At 43.4% G+C, this 18937-nt stretch overlaps 1 protein-coding gene across 1 annotated transcript in view; it reads left to right on the top strand.

The window, feature by feature from the left end:
• The window catches only part of MCU (mitochondrial calcium uniporter), an 87194-nt gene extending 72424 nt beyond the window's left edge, over positions 1-14770 (top strand). Inside the window, exons 2-8 of the mRNA XM_054288355.1 lie at positions 2070-2139; positions 5992-6162; positions 6953-7057; positions 9238-9398; positions 9878-10081; positions 11602-11718; positions 12829-14770. Coding sequence (XP_054144330.1) covers positions 2070-2139; positions 5992-6162; positions 6953-7057; positions 9238-9398; positions 9878-10081; positions 11602-11718; positions 12829-12945 — 945 coding nt within the window. The 3' untranslated portion in view covers positions 12946-14770. The remainder of the gene's footprint in view (positions 1-2069; positions 2140-5991; positions 6163-6952; positions 7058-9237; positions 9399-9877; positions 10082-11601; positions 11719-12828) is intronic.
• Positions 14771-18937: the final 4167 nt, after the last annotated feature.

Raw genomic sequence — 18937 nt, 5'->3', positions numbered from 1 at the left:
GCTCCATGGTTGTTCTGCAGTAGGATAATGCTGTGCTTTAGCAGGGTTTAGGATGTTCTGAGAACTGTGTTTTTGGGCTGCTGTCCGCATCTGGTGGAAAAGCAGAGTCCTGCCGTGCATTTGAAAAATGAATGAATTATGTTGTGTAGAGGGGGAGAGTGAAGCAGTAAAAACCTCATGTCAGTGCTAGCTGTGCTGTGGGATCAGGTAAAACAGGTCTACAAACAGTCTTTGGGGTAGTGCTGTGTGACTGAGGAGGGTTTGTGTCTCACTGAGTGAATTCTGCCCACTTGTTTTTGTATCTGATGCTATTTTTGGAAAGATTGAAATTCCCCTCCTTAGGTAAAAATTGGTTCTGAAAATTGATTTGCATGTGGCACCACATCTGATCCTTGAAGCTTCTGACTTTGTTAATAATATAACAGTAATGCCAAGACAACAGAGCTGGATTTGTGCAGCATGTGGGATTGTAGCTGTGTTTTTCTCAGGTAGTTTTGAGTCTAAAACCTGGGTTTTTTCAAATGGGAGGGGTAATCCTGATTGCTCAACAGCAGCACATGCTGTCAGAGTCGAGAAGACTTGGTTATTTCACTTGTAAAAAAGCAAATTTGCCCTTTGGTTCCCAACATGCAAGTGTTTTTTGCATTACTTTTGCTGAAGCATTCAGCTTCCCACTTGAGTCGCAGCTGTTTGGTGCCCACTTATTTTCCTGTCTGATTTGACCCTGGGAAGCTGAAAATGCAGTTGAGAGGAGGCAAATTGAAAATGACTGATTTTTGTTGTCAAAATGAACAGAAATGAAATACAAATGCAGCACATGTCACAGTGAATTTCTGGAGCTGTCAGTGCAGTGACCATCAGGGACAAAGGTCCTGCTTTTGAGAAAGATCAGTGGAAACTATCCTTGGTTTGGATATCAGGCTTCAGAGCACAAGGGAAGTAGCAATTGAAGCCATTCAAAGTAGGTTATCAAAGGTAACCTCATGAAACACAGAGGTCTGGACAATTTGGCAGAGAAATAATCAGCAACCTGGGTTTTGTTTGCAAACTTCATTAAAAGTTTATTAAAACAAGTCCTCCCTGTAAGATACCTTTATAAAAATGTGGGTTTGGCAGCTGTGTTTTAACATTCAGCAAAGAAAAAATATCCCAGACTGCAGGAATGTCCAAATTGGACAACAGCTGTTGCAAAATCCGAGGCTAGCCACTGAAATATGAACCACCAGGGACAGGTGAGAGCTGGTGTTCCCCCTTACTGTGGTTTGCAGTTGGGCTGCTTTGTGCCAGAGCTGCAATTTCAGTGTTGGGGAAGGATTAGTAAATAACCAGTGTAATATAATGTTAAAAATAGACTTTAAATCACTCTGTTTGTAGATTTTCATGGGCAAATGAGTCTCTTGCTAAGTTTGCAGAACATGCAAACCCATTCATGTGCTTTCTTCCTGTTGGGCTGTTGTTTTTTTTTTTTTTTATTTTTATAGCTCAGTATTACAATTATTGCTTTTCATGTTGGAACAATTTGTTCTTCTACGCACAGGCGTGTTTATTGCTGTGTCTCTGAGTTCAGCTTGTCTCTGTAAGAACATGAGGAAAAGTAATGTTGGCATGGAAAGCAACCAAAGAGAATGACCCTGTTAATCCCCAACTCTAAACATCCACCCTGGTTATGCAAAAAACTTCTTTTTGTAACCTTTAAAGACTTGTGCTTTGCTATGATTTCTACTGTGTGTCTGTGTAGTCAGCTAAATGGATTCCTTAAAACTGCTTGACTGGGTGGCTTTAAAAATTCGCGTCACATTAGGGAAAACAAACCACGAGTGTTGTGTTCCAGACTCCCAGCTACCTGTGTGCAGAGTGAGGCGTGTGGAGGTGAGCTTGGCTGCGGGGGGAATCCCTGCGGGGTGACAGATGGGAAGGGAAGAGGCTGTTCCTGACAGGCGCTCCGGCTTTGTGGCCGCTCCTGCGGACGGAGGAAGTGCCCGGCGCGGGCACTGGGGAGGGGCACGGAGATGGCGGGGGCCGGATCCTGCCCCACTCTGAACATTTGCCCTTTTTCCCGTGTTTTCCAGGCGCACCAGCGGCTGTCTCCTTGGCAGAGCGTGAGAGTGGTGTATTGCAGTACCGTAGTGCCCTCTGATGGTGAGTACGCGCCAGTTCTGCCTCACTTGGACTTCCCCAACTCGCGTTTCATTCCCTGCCCCCTTTTCTGGTGGAGGCTTCTTTGGCTGGGCGCCAATCCAGTTTGGAGCTAAGGAAGCAACAGAGAGAACAACGTCAGGAAGCATTAAGGCAATGGGCAGCTTTTCTATGAACTGTCCTTACCAAACTGGACAGGCTTTGTAAAGAAGGATGGAATTGCGTGCAACTGTCCAAGTCTTTTTGCCAGCCTTCTTTCGGATGTAGCTGTGAGGTCTGTATGACCCCTGCCCTTCAGGGTGCTCTCCTTCCTGGAGGGAGCTGCCAGAGGCTGGAGTGGGCTCTGCCCAGTGGTGCCAAGAAACTGATGCACAGGAAATTCTACCTGAGCATGAGGAAAATCTCCCGTGCACTGGAACAGATATCCCAGGGAGGCTGTGGAGTCTCCCTCACTGAGGGACTCCAGAACCATCTGGACACAATCCTGTGCCATGTGCTCTGGGATGTCCCTGCTTGAGCAGGGAGGTGGCACCAGAAGAATCACTGTGGTCCCTTCAGCCTGACCCTACCTGCCCCGTTAAGTCCATTTATGTAACAAAAGTGCAGTTCAGCTCCATGCCACAATAGTCAAAAGCATAATTTACTACAGTAAATAAGCTTTGAAGCCAAGGCAATATTATTCCTTTATTTAAATTCTGGGACAGCTCAGGCATGAAGCTTTTTTGATAAGGTTGTCAGAGCACAAAGCAAAAGGATGCACTGGTGGAACTGTGAAACTCTCAGTGTGCCATAATGCAAAGAGGAAAGGAGCAGCTTTCAGCTGCTTAACATCTGCATGCTGTGCACAGGGAGTGGAGCTGACAGACTGGGCATGGAGTGGATCCTCTCCTTGTTAAGGCTTGTTAATAAGGTCTGAAAGCTAATAAATGAAGGGTTCCTGCTTCCCCTGCCAGGATAACAAGTGTGCAAGACAAAGAGAACATGACTGCTCTGCAGAGCTTACATGAAAATCTGGCAGCTTAAACAGGTAGAAGTGAGAGGATGTGTAAGGTTGAGAAGATATCTGCCTGTGCTGATTTGATTTTACTTTTCCTCATGTTGTGCTTGAATAATTCTCTCATTATTTCTTCCTATAACTTTGTCTTTACCAGTAGCCAATGTTCAACACTGACTTCTTTGGCCACACTTTTTTCTTATACTGTACTTCATTTTGACCTCATTTGTTGCTCAAGTTGATCTTAGGTGAAAATAGAAATATTTTAAAAAAAATACCCATGACTTCTTGCTGGTGCATGTATGATTGAGTCAAAACTTTGTGGCACTTGGTTGGAACTCATACCTCAAAGCAACCCCACATTTAATACAGCATGTAAGGCTTTTCAAATCCCCACAGTCTCATTTAGCACCATTCCTGGCCAGGTTGTAGGTGACTGTAAATGTAAGTGCTGCACACTTGTATAAAATTAATTTCTTTTACTTGTCCCATGCCTTTAAATCCTGGCTTAAAATTTAACTAGGGGAAGATTAGCTGAAACCTTAGCACTGCAATTAGAGAGGTGCCAAATGCTTTGTCCCCTTAGTAACTTGTGAAGTAGATGCAGAAGACACACAGGGCTGTGGGAGAGAAGAGTGAGGCAGCCATATCACAGGGACTTGTTAATGACTTCTACAGGAGTGCCTTCTGCTGTCTGTTAGGTTTGTGTTGTTGTGTCCTTCAGATTTCCTTCTTTTCTTTGCCTCTTCCCTCTTCAATGCAGTAAAAATCTGACCAGCATTGCTTGTGTGGGAGGTGGTGAGAGGATCAACCTGCAGTCATGGACTTTCCCCACCAGTGAATTAAGCTAGGAAATTACTTTTACAAGGTTTTTGCAAGGAAAACATAAAGCAGCTGCTTTAATTTACAGGCTTTTGGACCCTGTCTTTTGAAGGGAAATAATTTGGTCTTTAATACTTCATCTAAGCTGGAAATCCTGGTGAAAGGCTTTGTTTGTGCTCCTAATGCTGATGACTCCTAAAATGCAGCAGGGCTGTTCCTGGCAGGCGCTTCCCTCCAGAGCTGGCAGTCCTGGAGTTCTGGTTGTGGTGTGGTACTGATGGGGATATGTGGAAAAAGTGTAAATGCAAACATTGTTCTGTCTTTTTCTCTGCAAAAAATCTGCCTCACTGCCTGTGTGATCCAGGTAGCATTTTAAATTTAAAGAAAACCTGATAGCTGGTGTCATAACAGCTGCTGCTAAGGAGCTCTAAATTCTGTCTGGCAGTCCAAATATGTTAGCACTTTGCTTTATTTCTTTCCAGTAAATATCTGATTCTTGTCTCTGAAGCCTGCACTTCAAAACACTAAAGCTACTAAAATCCTGTCAGATGTCCGAGTCTTGAGAGCAGGCATTGATAGGTTTTCAAATGCTGGGGCCTCTTAGGATGCTTTAGTTGTTTTAGGTGACCATACTTGGCTGCTTCCATCTAGTCTTTAAGGACTTGAAGGCAGCAATCCCTTGCAAGAGGGAAAAAGCTTTTTTTATGCTTGATTCATTTCATGAAGGTGTGTGATAGTTAAGAAGGAGAAGAGAATTCTTCTGGCTTTGTACAAATGCACTTGGTAAATCCTTTCTCAATATCCACAATCCCCCATTTTTGGAAATATGTGTTGCCCCAGGACTTGTCCCCATAGTTCTCTTTGCTGGTTGAAATAAAATTATTTGCCTTTATTTCTACTTCTGTTGACTTTTTGACTGGCTGGTTTTGATATTAGCTGTTTAAAATGACTTAGCATGTCAGTGCATGAGTTCAGTGGGTTTAAGGAGACAGGAGTTGACCAGAGCTACAACAGGTTGGGATATTGAGGCAGATGAATTGTGGGTGGGTGTGACTGCACCATCCTTGAGACACAGAAATGCTCTAAGCAGTAAAAAACCCTGTGTGTTTTTATATAAGAAACACACCTATAAAAGCAAATCCTTTTGAGGTGTGCTGTTATATCTTAGCAACTACATCACTTGAGGACAGTTATGACTGTGATTCAGTAAACAGCTTAGGGAATATGAACTTTTGACTTCTCTTTTCTACGTATGGATCTCACGAAGTACACGGAGCAGGTTGTGGCAGTAAAATAATAAACAGCCTATAGCTCATACAGGTCACTACCATTGATTTTGGAATTACAGAAATCCTCAAGAATGCCCTCAGAAAAGCTTTTGGCAGCACCAAAGAAATGGAAAAATCTTGTTTTATCTACACCTAAGTAGTAATGCCTGTCTGGAGAAGTACAAAGCATATTGATCCCATGAATTTTAGATTAAATGACCTTGAAGCCTAAACTCAGAGTGCTGCTCGGCTACAGCCTCATGCTCCTGACTGCTTTCTTACATGTTTTGCCTCAGGACAAGGAGGAAGAAACCAGAACTAAACAAGAATATAAACATTTGAAGCGGGTCCTTCCTTGATGTTTCCTAATAGACACAATCTGCCTTTGTCTCCTGAGCTATAAATCCTGCTGTAAACAGCAGTGTTTTGTCTTCCATAGTCTAAAATGCTTTTATTCTCAAAACCTAACCAAAACATACTGTGCTGCCATGTCATGGCTTTTAGATATCATGTTGTCTTTAGAACAAAGGTGGCTGTGTTTAGAGTAAGTAACTTTCACAAAGTACAGAAAAATACTGCCAAGTTACAGGAGTGAGAATCTCTGCTATACCTCCATTTTTCTTTGACCGCATCTCTTGAGAAAGCTGCAAGTTTAATGTGTTATATTCAGATTGTAATCAGGCTTGCCTCTTCTCCGTGGAACAAGTAGAGCAGATCTGTTACCTTGTGACAATGACTTGTGTTGTTGTTGTTGTTGTTGTTTCTCTGCAGAAGTGACGGTGGTTTACCAGAACGGGCTGCCTGTGATTTCTGTCAGTCTCCCATCGCGGCGCGAGCGCTGCCAGTTCACCCTGAAGCCCATCTCAGACTCTGTCGGGGTGTTCTTGCAGCAGCTGCGAGCAGAGGACAGAGGCATTGATCGGGTTGCAATCTACTCAGCAGGTACTCTTGTTTACAAACTGATTGATTTACTTGCCTGCCAGCTGTCTGCATCCAGCCTTTTGCTTTTGGAGTGGAAGTTCGCTGTAGTGCGAGTTCTCTGACCTTCCTGAAAGAGCAGGAGGTAGAAATGCTATTCCTAGAGTTAGAATATTGTGTGGCCAGTGCTGCCAAGGAAATCAGTCCTAATGGAGATGTTTTCTGGTGAGTTCCCTGCTATTTAGTAGGAAATATGCAAGCTGTGCAACCTACAGAGAGGTTCAAATCGATTTATAAAGGAATTGGGTGTGGAAGATGTACATGGGAAACAGTGTCCTGCTTTAGCAATGATAACTCAGTCATGTTTCACCTTTCCTTGTCCTGGCAAAAAGTATCATCCTTTACAAAGACTATTTACATTGTTATTGTAAATAGCTAAGAATTTAAGGTTATTTTGTAAACTCAAATTCCGTTTTGGCTTTAAGGGACTCTGCTCTTTGATTTTTGGTCATATGGCAAAGCACATCAAGAGATCAAGTTCATCTGAAAACTTCACTATTTTTATTAAAGATTTCTGTGTTTTTCTGTATTTTTGTACACTACTTTTATACTTTGGATGTACTATTTTTTCATAGTCCAATACTGTAAATTAAGAGATACATGCTTTGGTTTTCTGTAAATAATATTTACATAATTATATTTACAAAGAACAGAAACCAAACAGCTGGACTTGGGATGGTGTTACAACTTAGCCACAGCATGTTTAAGTTCTTTGTTCCTCCTGCTTAATGCATCATCTGTGTTTTCCTTACAGATGGCACACGTGTGGCCTCCTCCACAGGCATAGACCTGCTTCTGCTGGATGACTTCAAACTGATCATTAATGATGTCTCCTACCACGTCAGACCACCAAAGAGAGGTAAAGCAGCTTGCTTCTGCTCAGCCCTGGGAGTACATCTCAGTGTTCAGTTCCCTGCTTCACTGCAACATGCTTTATTAACTTGTTCAGGAGCATGGAGTGTTGTTTCTAAAGGGAAACCTCCTGGTTTCTAATCCTGCCCTTGGAGCCCAATTTAGAGATATCCAAGTAATCAGAATAATCACTAATGAAAAGCAGATATTTCATTCTGTTCAAAGCTAGTGCCCCCAGCCCTCAAGAGAAATAAACAAAGAAATAGAATTCCTTTTCACTTGTAAGTTTTGCAAATTTTTTTATAATTACTGGAAAGTAATTTAATTTAACTTATTCTGAAGGAATGCAGTACAAGATGGGAATTAGATTGAAACTTAGATTGTCTGGTTTGAAAGAATAAATTGTTGCTTCCCCTAACAGCTAACATTGTTTCCATTTAAGTGTGGTACTTTGCAGATAATATTGCAGAATAAATATTGCAGATAAACCTCAAAACCCTGTTAGCTACCAAACAGTGAAATAAAGGGGACTGTGCCCTTAGAAGAGACAGGTAGGAGGGGTAGGGAAAGTAACCTATTTTGAGTCAATAAGAAAATCCATTTCAATAATATTCTTTGAACATGTGTGATTTTCAAGATGTGAAAACCTGCAGAGAGGCTTTTGAGACATTTTCAGTATTACTGGGGGAGGCAGGAACTCAGTGTTTTTATCTGCCCTCTTTCTTCTGGGCAGCTTCATAGCCTTCATAAAACACCAGGTTCTTGCATGCCTGTAGTTACCTCTGAGGATTTAAACAAGAGGGACAGCTTGGGAAATGCTGTTTCTGTTTGGCTCCTGGCTCACAGATGTGGGGGATTTTATTGTTCTGTTATTCTGGAGTTGGCAGTGCAGGGTACTGGGTGAGATGGTCTCTCTCCCCTAAATATAGAGTAGACTCACCTCTACTAGAGAAGATTTTTTTCCCCATCTCATCAAAAGCACCTTAGCAGAAGGTTCTCTGCTACAACTGGATATCTAAATCACTGGGTACCACACACACAAAGTTACTCTGCTGTGTGCTGCTAGGTGAGCTCTGGGATCACTGGAAATTGTCTCCTAGGATGCACTTGCCAAGGAGATTTCTATAGTTGGTGCTAAAATGAATGTGCCTGCAAATAGGCACTGAAATTAGTTCTGTCAAACTTTTCAGCTCTGGCTTTTGCATTTTTACAAGATCACCTCGAGTATTTGAGAATGGAAATGCCAGAATACTGTAATTTTAAATAAGTACTTCTTGATGTTTGCCTCAGTAGGAGCACATGGATTTTTCTTTGTAGGAGAACAGGAACCCTTTAACTAGAATGAAATTATGTACCTTGCGTGTCTTGGTGCAGACAACTGAGTCACTTTTTTTCCCTTGAGCTGCTGGTGTACTTTTTGAGTTGGTAAAATCATATTTTGATACCTTTAGGTACAAGTCCAAGGATGCCACAAAAATTAATTTTTTTTATTTGGTTAATGTCAAAATATTTTGCTATTATTTCAAACTTCTTTTTTTTTCCGATCTGGAAGACAATCCAATAGTCACAACTCCTTTAAGAACTGGTATCCTCTAGGAATCCTTTTTGAGTTGCAATGCAAGGATAAAGGTGTTTTTGAGTCGTGGCCCTGCTCTTGTTTCTAGATGCTGTGTGGGAGAGCCTCACTCCTTTGCAGGGAGCACAGCAAGGGGTGTTACCCACAGAGCATGGGAAACAATTCCTGGCACTGGCACTCCAAGTGCTGCTGCTGAGGCTGTTGTGGGTCCCTAACCCACAGTGTTCAGTTGCCATCACCAATAATTCTGGCTGCTGGTCGTCTGTATTCTGAATTCTGCCTGTGTCTTGACAGCTGGTGTGATGGATCATAGCTGGTTGAGTTTGTTTGTCTTGTATATAAATGTGAATCAGGAGCAGCTGTTGGATAATCTGGCCAGCTTTATAGGACACGTCTCTTCTCCTTTTTCTTATCAAATTTTAGGAATACCCAGTAGTAAGGCCCTTCTTTCAGGGGAATCACATTGTCTTAGAGTGCTGGAGCTCTTCCAAAGGCCTCTTTGTTGAGAAGATAGTTTTGTTCATTTCCAGTGCAGACTAATAGTGATTCCCCAAGGGCCCATGAGCAGCCCTGTGGGCACAGTATATAAAACAGCCTCTGTTTATCCCTAGAGCTCTTAAGCCATGAAAATGCCACGACGCTGAATGATGTGAAGACGTTGGTTCAGCAGTTGTACACAGCCTTGAGCATCGAGGAGCACCAGCTGAACAAGGAGAAGGAGCTGATAGGGAGACTAGAGCAACTGAAGGAGCAACTAGCACCTCTAGAAAAAGTAAGGAGTTTCTCAGTGTGTCGTATTTATCTTCCAAAGGCAGCCTGGATGGATTTCCAGGTTTTAATTGGGTCCCTGCCATGCTTCAAATAGTTTTAAGATCACTGAACCAAGTGTTTACCAAACCATGTCTGCTTCTGGTTTCTGTGGAAATATTTTGTTTCCTTGCTTCAAGTAGTTGGAAATGAGCTTGTTAGTAAATAAAAGCTGGGGCTAATGCAACAGAACATCTCTGAATATAGAGAAATAAATACTTCCCTGAGGCATTCAGAGTATGCTCAGAGTAAGTATAGGTGACAGCATAGGTGATGGAAAAGAAGCTGAGGTTTGTTTGTATGTGCATCACGCATAATCAAATCATGTTTCAAACCACTTAATGTTGCTATTAATATAAGGGACTGATTTTGCATTATTGTCTCTCAACAATATTAACATAATTACTTCTGAGACTGCAAGATGTGTGTTTCTGCCTTCTGCAGGTGAGGATGGAGCTCAGCAGGAAAGCAGAGAAGAGGACAACCTTGGTGTTGTGGGGAGGCCTGGCCTACATGGCCACTCAGTTTGGGATTCTGGCCCGCCTCACCTGGTGGGAATACTCTTGGGACATTATGGAACCTGTCACCTATTTCATCACCTATGGTAGTGCCATGGCAATGTACGCTTATTTCGTAATGACCCGCCAGGTAGGACTTGGTGTGCTGCTATTGACACTTCAGTAGAAGACTTTCCTGGGCTCTACTCACTAGAAAAATAGCAAAGTTGTGCCTGCTAGAAGCTGCTTTGCCCCTTCCTTGTCCTGTTGGAACCCAGATGTCACTTGTTTAATTTGTGCTGGCCAGGGAGGTGGTGTGTGGCCATGGGGTGTTCTCATGGTGGCCCTGGCTGATTGTCTTACCAGAAATGCTTTTCTAAAGGTGTTAGGTGACTGCTGTAGCCAAACAGATTCATCTGCTGGCAGGTATGGTCAGTACAGACAGGTGTGGCTGCCTGAGATACCTTCTGGGCTTCAAGGAAGCCCACCCCTCTCACATGCCATGCTGGCCTTTTTAGGAGCCCAAGGATGATCAGGCGTCTTGTTGGAAATGCCTTTCACAGATCTGGCCTCCCATCCAGATGAAGAATCCGTCTCTGGATCCTTGTAAATGTGACAGATTCTCTATGGATTTTCTAGTGCATGTTTTTTTTGTCTCATCAGTTCCTAATTCTGCCTAAATAATGAGGAAGGGAGGGCTCAAAGTGTCTCTGCTGTCACAGGGCCATCAGAACAGATGCTGCAGGTGTTCCAGCGTGGTGTCCCAAGGGTCTGTCAGCTACATCATTTCAGAGACAGTATTTATAGCAGTTTTTCTCCCTCCTTTATTCCCCACAAACTTGTCAGTATGAAATGTTATTTGTTATTGTCTCTGCATGGAAGGATTCACACACTAGGGACAGGAGGAAGGTGCTAGTAGCTCACTGCTGGAGTGTAACAAATGAATAGAGAAGCAAATGTCTGACTTAGCTGGGTCTGGCTGGGATGGAGTTAATGTTCTGCAGAGCAGCTGGTGTGGTGCAGTGTTTGGCACTTGTGACCAAGACAGCCTTGGTAACACAGCAGTGCTTTGGCTGTTGCTGAGCAGGGCTGGTACAGCATCAAGGCCTTCTGTGGTTTTGTTCTTCCCTGCTCTGCCCCCTCCCAACCCCCCTCTTTCCATCCCTGGGAATAGGGGTGGGTGAGGTGTTGTGAGGGAACACATCTGGGACAGCTGCCCTGAACTGACCAAACTGATACTCCATGCCACATGGTGTCACATTTTGCAATAAATTGGGAGGGAGTTTCTCCAAAGCAGCTGTTGCTCAGAGCCTGGCTGGGCATTGGTCTGCTGACAGGAGGTGCTGAGTGATTGCTTTTGCATCACTCTTGTGTTGTTGTGGGTTTTTTTCATCAGTTATTAAACTGTCTTTAACTTTACACTTAAATCTTTCTTGGTTTTTTCCTACCTTTGGGTGCTTTCTCTGACCCAGCTGTGCTGCAGTGAGTGCTGGGTGGGGATTTAGCTGCTGGCAGGGGTCACCCACCACTGTGTGAGCTTGGACCAGGCTTGTGCCTCCTGTCAGGAACTGGTCATTGTCCTAAAAACACCTGAGACACTGTGCTATGGCATCCTGTGCTGCCTCCCTGCTGTATCTTTATTCCTATTTTCTCTCCTTTTTCTCTCTTTAGGAATATGTTTATCCAGATGCCAGAGACAGACAGTACTTACTATTTTTCCATAAAGGAGCCAAAAAGACACGATTTGATCTAGAGAAATACAATCAACTCAAGGATGCAATTGCTCAGGTAACAACAATATTTCCAGAAACACAATAAAGAAATTACTGCTTGCTAGGTCGTCATTACTATTAATAGACACACCTCAAGCAAGAAGGAATGTATTTAAAGTTTTCAGCCCATTTTCCTGTCACAGCCCTACTGCAATCATTGAATTGGCTTTGATGTTACCAGGAATAGAAGTGGAAGTTTAAATCAACATGAAACCCATATCAGTCTTTAAGGGCCTTTAAGAAACTGCTGGTAAATCTTGAGTTGCTTCAGACTCTTTATGCCTCAGAGGAGCCTAATTCAAGATTTCTTTTCTTCTCAGCTCCTACACACCAGATGGATTTAGTGAGGAATGAAGTCTTGCATCCATTCAGTTCAGGTCTTCCTGACATAGCACTTCAGTGCAGTCCTGGAAAATAATGTTCAGGAAATGTAGCTGTATTGTTTAAATCAGTGGGGGCAGATTTCTCAGACTCTGGAGACAGACACTCTTGACAGATTATCCACGTTGTGGGATCTGTTCAGCAAAGGATAGAGATGTTTCCTTGTGTTTCTCAGAGCCTTATTGCAGAAGGATGGTGTGAGCAGAAAAAGCAGAGTTGCCACATTATTTTTCACTGTTCTCTATCATCCTTTATTCCCAGGCTCTGGAAATGACAGTGTAAGACATCCAGGGCAAGACAAATTCTACCTCTGGAGAACAAATTACATAAGGAAGGACACAAAGGTCTTTCTGGGGTTTCTTAAGCCATATTGAATGCAGATGCCATTGGATGGCCATGTTTTCCTGGAGCTTTTCTTCTAGAATCAATCATCCCTAATAATCTGGTTGGGATGTTGATTTGTTGGGGTTTTGTTGGTTTGTTTTAAAAAATATTTCAGTGAATTTATGGGGACCCAAATCTCCCCTACCCTATTCCTTAAGTGGCTGCGTGCAGACAAGTTCAGAGAAATACAGCTGAGAATGGTTTTTGTAAATATGAGCTTTCAACTTTTGGGCAAATTCCTGCTGGACAGGGAAAAAACAAGGAAATGTGGGAAAGCTTTTCTCTCTCTAAAGGAAAATTGTATTGGGGGAAGCTGTTTTGGGAGCTTGTCCTTTATAACATGTCCTTTACTTTTAGGCAGAATTGGACCTTAAGAGGCTTCGAGACCCACTGCAAGTTCATCTGCCCATCCAGCAAATTTCTGAAAAGGACTGATCAGCAAAGAAGCTCTGAACCCCGGCAAAAAACCTGTTCATAGCTCTTGCCTTTTTTAATTAAAGCATTGCAGGTGGAAGCTGGGATGTGGTGTGGGGGGTGGAGGGTTTTTACCTTTAATCAAGACAAAGGACTGTAAAGGGGGAAAATCTCTTAAATCTGAAGATGGGACATTGTGGAATGTTAGTTCTGAAAAGGGCTTGGCAAATAGTCACATTTTTAAAACTGTCAGAATGGAGATTGTGTACAAATACAGGATTGGGGGGGGTTCATGAAGAGAATGTAATGCTGGGGTGTAGGGGTGTCTTCTTCCAGCTTTGCAGGGTCTGCCTCTTGATAGGACACCAGCAGCCTGCTTAGCTTTTTAAATTTTCCTTTACCTGATTCCAATCTCTCTTTCTGTCTTGAAAAAAAACAAAAGGAGAAAAAAAATAAATGAACAAAGAATCCAAGCCACCTGGAGCTCTGGCTGGTGATCAGAACTTGCACTCCACCGCCATTAACACGCACACTTCTGGTCAGACCTGGTCTCTTTTATAAAGTTACTACAAGACTGCTTTCTACTGGAAAACCGTGAGCTTCCCCTTCCCAGCCCACCCCCTGTGCTCCACTGACTTCCTCCTTTGCTTATTTGTAGCACAGATTGGTTGTAGCCCAGTGAGAGAAGGAATGAGCTTTCTTCTGGACATTTGATAATCGATGTTTTGGATTATTCCGGAATAACTCTCGAAATTTGCATCCCAATGCCCTTGAGCTCCTCCTAGAAACCCATGGCAGCATTGCATGAGCGGTTTTTTATATTCTGTCTTAAGGCAGGGAGGTTCCCCTCTTCCTACCCCCAGTCTGAGAGCCACCTGGACTATGGAATTAGGGAGGCCTTAAAGGATTGCAGAACTGTTGCCAGAATCATGACTCCTGCTTTAAAATGAACAGTTTTGGAATATGGAATAATGAGTCTTGATACTTGACTGCTTGTGTAATGGGATAGAAGGTTTCACATATTGTCAGAGCCTTTCTCTTGCCCAGAGGCTTTTTGGGAGCCTGGGGATCCTACAGTGCAAGAACAGAACTGCTTTGGTTCTGTAGCACTTTCCCCTGATCAAGTAGCTTTAAGTGAACTTTGTGTCCACAGGTCAGAATTTCTTAGGAGTGGCTAATGACATCTCTTGTTCTTAGCTAAAAAGAAATAAAGGAAGGAAGGTCAACCCATTGCCCTCTCTCTTAGCCAAGGCTGGCTGCTTTCTAAGCAGATAAAACATCTCTTCACTCAGAGCAGGTCAGTCTGGTTTAGCACCCTGCTGATAAATGCTGTGGAGACAGGATGAAGGTGGGAGAAGGACACTAAGCTTTATATACAGAAAGGCTGGCTGCTTCTTTTTGATGTTTCACTACTACTCCTCACTGTGTCATGGAAAGAGGCTTCTGGGGTTTTTTTTTGGAGAACCATGTTTTAAAAATATAGGAAAGAAAATAATACAGTATTAACTAGATGCCAGGTGCCTTGCAGATGTGGAAACACAGCTGGGATTGCTGCCTCTTCTCACTCAGTGGCATGTTGGACCGAATGGGTGCATGTTTCTAGTTTTGTTTTTTTTTCTTCCCTCCCCCTTCTCCTCTGTCTTTCCATTTAATTACATTGTGTGATTATTTTTTATCTGTTTTATCATGTTTGTGTGATGAGTTTTAAAAGGAAAAAAAAGTGAACACAATCCTGTAGCTGAATCCTTGGTGTGTGTTTGGGATGAGGGAGGGAGCATGGAGAAAACAAAAAAAAAACCTGAACATGTGTAAAATCCTGTATCATTTATGAAATATGTATAAAAGAGCAATGTACTTCTGGAACAATAAATAACTATTCAATTTTTGAATCAGTGCTCTTGAATAATGTTATTTTCCCCAGCTGAGAAGAGAATATTCCCTGTGTGGCAGCTCTCTCCTGAGTTTCCTTCATTTCTTTTTGTTTAGGTTGTGTCTTCCTGACTGACCTTACCTCACTGAGGCCGTGGTGGTGCAGATAATAACTTTCCTGAAGAAGCCTGGATGGAGATGGGGCTGCCAGGCCTGGCTGCCTAACACAGGGATCTCAGGAGCAGTTGAGGTGGTGAGGCAAAGGTGGAGATGCTTGGTCTAGAAAGATCTTCCTTTGTTTGGCCAGCATTGTAGCAGGATAAGAATATATATGGGCAGTAATGCCCAGCAACCCCAAAGAGGTACCTGTGGGGTCAGTGTATTTCTATATGCACTCAAGTGCTGTTTTGGAGAAAAACTGGAGTGTCAGACTTCAGTTCCTTTCTGTCTGGGTCCTTGAGTGGTTTGTTTTGTCATGGTGACACATGATTTGTTCATTACTTTTGGGAATCAGCAGAGTGTGCTTGGTCCTGACTTTATGGATTATTAGGATGAGATGTTTGGTACAGGTTTCCATGGACTGCTCAAAAAAATTACCATCCATGATTAGCTAGTTTTTGAAAAAAAACAACTCTTGTGTTTTTCAAAGCTGGAGGGGAAGGGCTGGAAGCTGTTTGTTGTCACCTGCCTTTAATCTCTGCTGACAGGCCTCCTTCCTCCAAGCAGCCCTGAGTCTGCTGCTGTCCCCAGGTGAGCTGCTGCCACCCTTAGGTAAATTGTTTGGCTCACTTGCTAAGAATTCTTCCATTTTGGCATTCAGGAGACTTTGTCACATCTTAGCACCACCATTTCTATTTTGAAAAATAAGAAGATACTGTTACAAAACTGTTCCTGCCCATGAATTACTGTTGTTCTAGAGATGGTGTGGGTCACACAAGTGAGGAGAGTGGCTACACTTGTGCCTTAAAATCCACAAGCCTCCCACTCCAGTCTCAGTGCCTTGGAATGCTAACACTGAAGGGAAGGGCAGGGTTTGTTTGCTCTCCTGATCCCTTATCTCAGCATCAGCACACACTCTTGCAGCAGCATTTCCCTTTGGCAGGTGATAGGGTCCTGTCCCCCTGGCAGCACTTGCAGAGCAGGCAGTGCTGCCTGAATTTCAATGTGCCACTGCATTCCTCAGCCCTGGTGAGGGAGAGGCAGCAGGGAGCATTGCAGTGCTCAGCTGCTGCTTTTTCTACTGATTTTGTCATGCTTTTGATTAAAGTCTTCTGTGATAAATGTAGGGAAGTTGTGTTTCAAATAGATGTATGGAAGTTGGGTTTCAAATAAATGTATGGAAGTTGGGGTTTTTTATGGCTTTAGGTTAAATGTAATGTTCTCTTGAGAGTCTGTGTTTTTTAGTATAGAAAGCCCAAACCTCTCAGTATCTAGGGTTTTAACACATGACCAGTTCAAAATTTCCTGGAGAACAGCATTAAGTTCCCTTTGCCACACCCACGAGGCTCTGCCTTGCAGGCCCCTCCAGGGAAGCTGTTCATGGCTCCTTTTTCCTGAAGAGCAAAGAAGAAACCCTTTTTCTTTCCCCCTGTAACCCTTCCTGCCTGGCAGGCAGCAGTGATGATCACCTTGCTGCAAGTTCTTGTGCTTCCGTGTTGGCTTCAAGAGCGTTTGCATGAGGCTCTGAAGCTGCTCTTGGCTGTCAGACCATGGCACTGAACCAGCCATGTGAATCTGGCCAAGCTGCCCTGTCTTTGAGCCAGTGGACCAATTTCTTTGATATCTCCTGGGTTTTTTGTGTCTGTGGAGATAGAAAAGCAAGCTTCTTTCCTCTGTGCCCCATTGTATGACTTCATTTTCACTGAGGAAGGAGATTTTTATATCTTTAGTGTTCTTCCACCTATCCTAAGAGATGCTAATTATTCTTTTTAAAAAACCCATCAGGCTTATTTTCTTTACTGGCATTTAAAAGGATGAAAAGTAAAATCCAGTAATGAAAATTAGACTTGCAGTGCACCTAAGCCCTGAAGCAGGGGAGAACTGCTCTTAGGCTGTGCTGCTGTGGCTCTGAGGGCTCTTAAAAGATGACTTCTGCTTCTCTTTTTGCCCCTGATTGTTTTTACAGTTTTTGTGTGCTGTCTATGCCATCTGAAAATGGAGGAGCCTGGAAAATAGGACTTGGATTAGTAGGACCTGTGGAAAAACACTCTCAAACACCAAGTTGTGCATCACAGTGCTCCACTCAGGGAAAGGAAACAACTGCTACTCTTAACTAGGAGTGATGTTACTGGGCTCTCAGTGCTGTACTTGTGAGGGGTTTGCTCACATTTCACTCAGCTTGTGCTCCCTCCCTGATCTCCACAGCCCTTCCCATGGCTCTGAGTGCTGGAACAAGTTGTTTACAGCAACCAGGCCTATCTCCAAGTCCTTGACTTCAGTGCAATCCATCTCAGCTGCCTGTCAGGGCTTATTGTGAACGTGCATCCTCCAGTCAATCCCACGCAAGGGAGCCTGTCCTGTGTGCCAGGCTCTCCTCCCTCCCTGCAGCAGGAAGTGCTGATTAGCTCTTCCTCCTGCTCCTTCTGGGCAGGTTGCAGGTTCCTGCACCCAGAGCTGTGCTTCACACGCCTCCCAGGCATTGCTGTGTCCTGAGAGGTGGCTCTGACAAAACCCAGACCACTCAGCAAATGCCAAAGCATTTTTATTCATGAGTCCATTACAAACTGTATGAGGCTTTCCAGCCCAGCCAGTGCTTTGAAGAATTTGAGTTCCTTGTGTGAGGGTGGTAAAGCCCTGCAGAGATCTCTCTTCCACAAGAAGGGTGCTTGCCACCTGCAAAATGAGCATTTTTCTTGTGTTAAGAACAGATATGCACAGGCTTTGAAGCAGGTTTAGAAAATCCCTTTTGGGTACCAAAATAAAATCCCTGCCCTCTATTTTAATTTTGCCTTCCTTCTTCATATATTTTAAACAGTACCTGCAGCTTCTTTTAAAAGATTCTAACTTGAAGCTGATTCTTTTTGGGGTGTTGGGTGCATCAGTCTTTGAGGTGCAAATGTGGCGGTCAGAAACAATATATTTGCTGTAGAGTGCAGGTCCTAGAGAATGCCCTATTGGAATTGTCTCTCCCACAGAGCATCTCCTTGCAGAGAGGTTTTTTCTTTGGGGTTTTTCTCTCCATTTATCCTCTCAGGACTGTTACAGCTCCCTGAGGCATAGGTCATTTGTGGGGGAATTGGAGCTATGAGTATCACCCAAATTAACTTTCAAAGAGAGGCTGCTGATAGAAGAGTTGCCTCTGATGCTTCTTCCCAGAAATGTTTAGAGGTAGTCTGGCTGTCTTCTCCAGCTTGAGACCACTTCTTCAATCAGATGTTATGATGATTTGGGATAGTGCCATCTCTGGGAATGCTGGGGCATCTCCTGCTTTAATCCATTTTTGAGAACTTGATAGGGCCTGTAGGTGACACTTTTGAGGCTCCACTTTGCCATGCTGCAGTTCATTTCTCTGTGTTCATTGGCAGCTGTCAGTCACTGCCATGTGCCTGTCAAAACCTTGTTGTAGCAGGCTCATCTAGCAGCTACAAAACAACAGCAGCTGGTGAGGGATGGTTCAGGGAGCTGTACACACCTGTGACACAAACAGAGCATTCCATTCAGGCTTGTCAGTTTTATTTACCTGGCATCGTGAGTACGAACCAGCCTCTCAATGAAAGTGGCAAAATAGAAATTCCAGTGGCTTGCTGTATTATTCTCTGTTCAATTTTAGTTTCTCTTCTGGGAATTCACATAGTCACCTCTGGAGGGTTATCTGCCTTGATAGCTTTGTGTAGTGAATCTGTTCTCTTTTCCTGTTGTTGGACAAGCCTTTCTGGTACTGCACAGCTGTCAGCACAATAGAGCCACAAGAATTTTTTTTTTTTTCCTTATGGGAGCAATATCAGTCATTTATTTGGAGTTTTTTTGTTGTTCCTTAGAATCATTCACCACTGAAAGAAGACTCCTGTGCTGGGGTGGAGAAGAGCAGCACATGGCACTTCACTCCCAGGAGCACACCCCAACAGAGAGGCCATTGAGGATTCTCTGTAACGTACAGTCCCTGCAAGACAGACAAGCACCCAACTCCCTGTCTTGGGCAAATTCATCATGTAAATAATGGAGAACTTTTTCCTGCTGGGATTTGAAGC

Source organism: Melozone crissalis, unplaced genomic scaffold (genome assembly GCF_028551555.1).
Source record: "Melozone crissalis strain CALT ecotype California unplaced genomic scaffold, PUWL_Pcris_2 ptg000062l_1, whole genome shotgun sequence".
Lineage (NCBI taxonomy): Eukaryota > Metazoa > Chordata > Aves > Passeriformes > Passerellidae > Melozone > Melozone crissalis.
The sequence above is the reverse complement of the archived record's forward strand: the minus strand, read 5'-3'. Positions and strand labels throughout refer to the sequence as shown.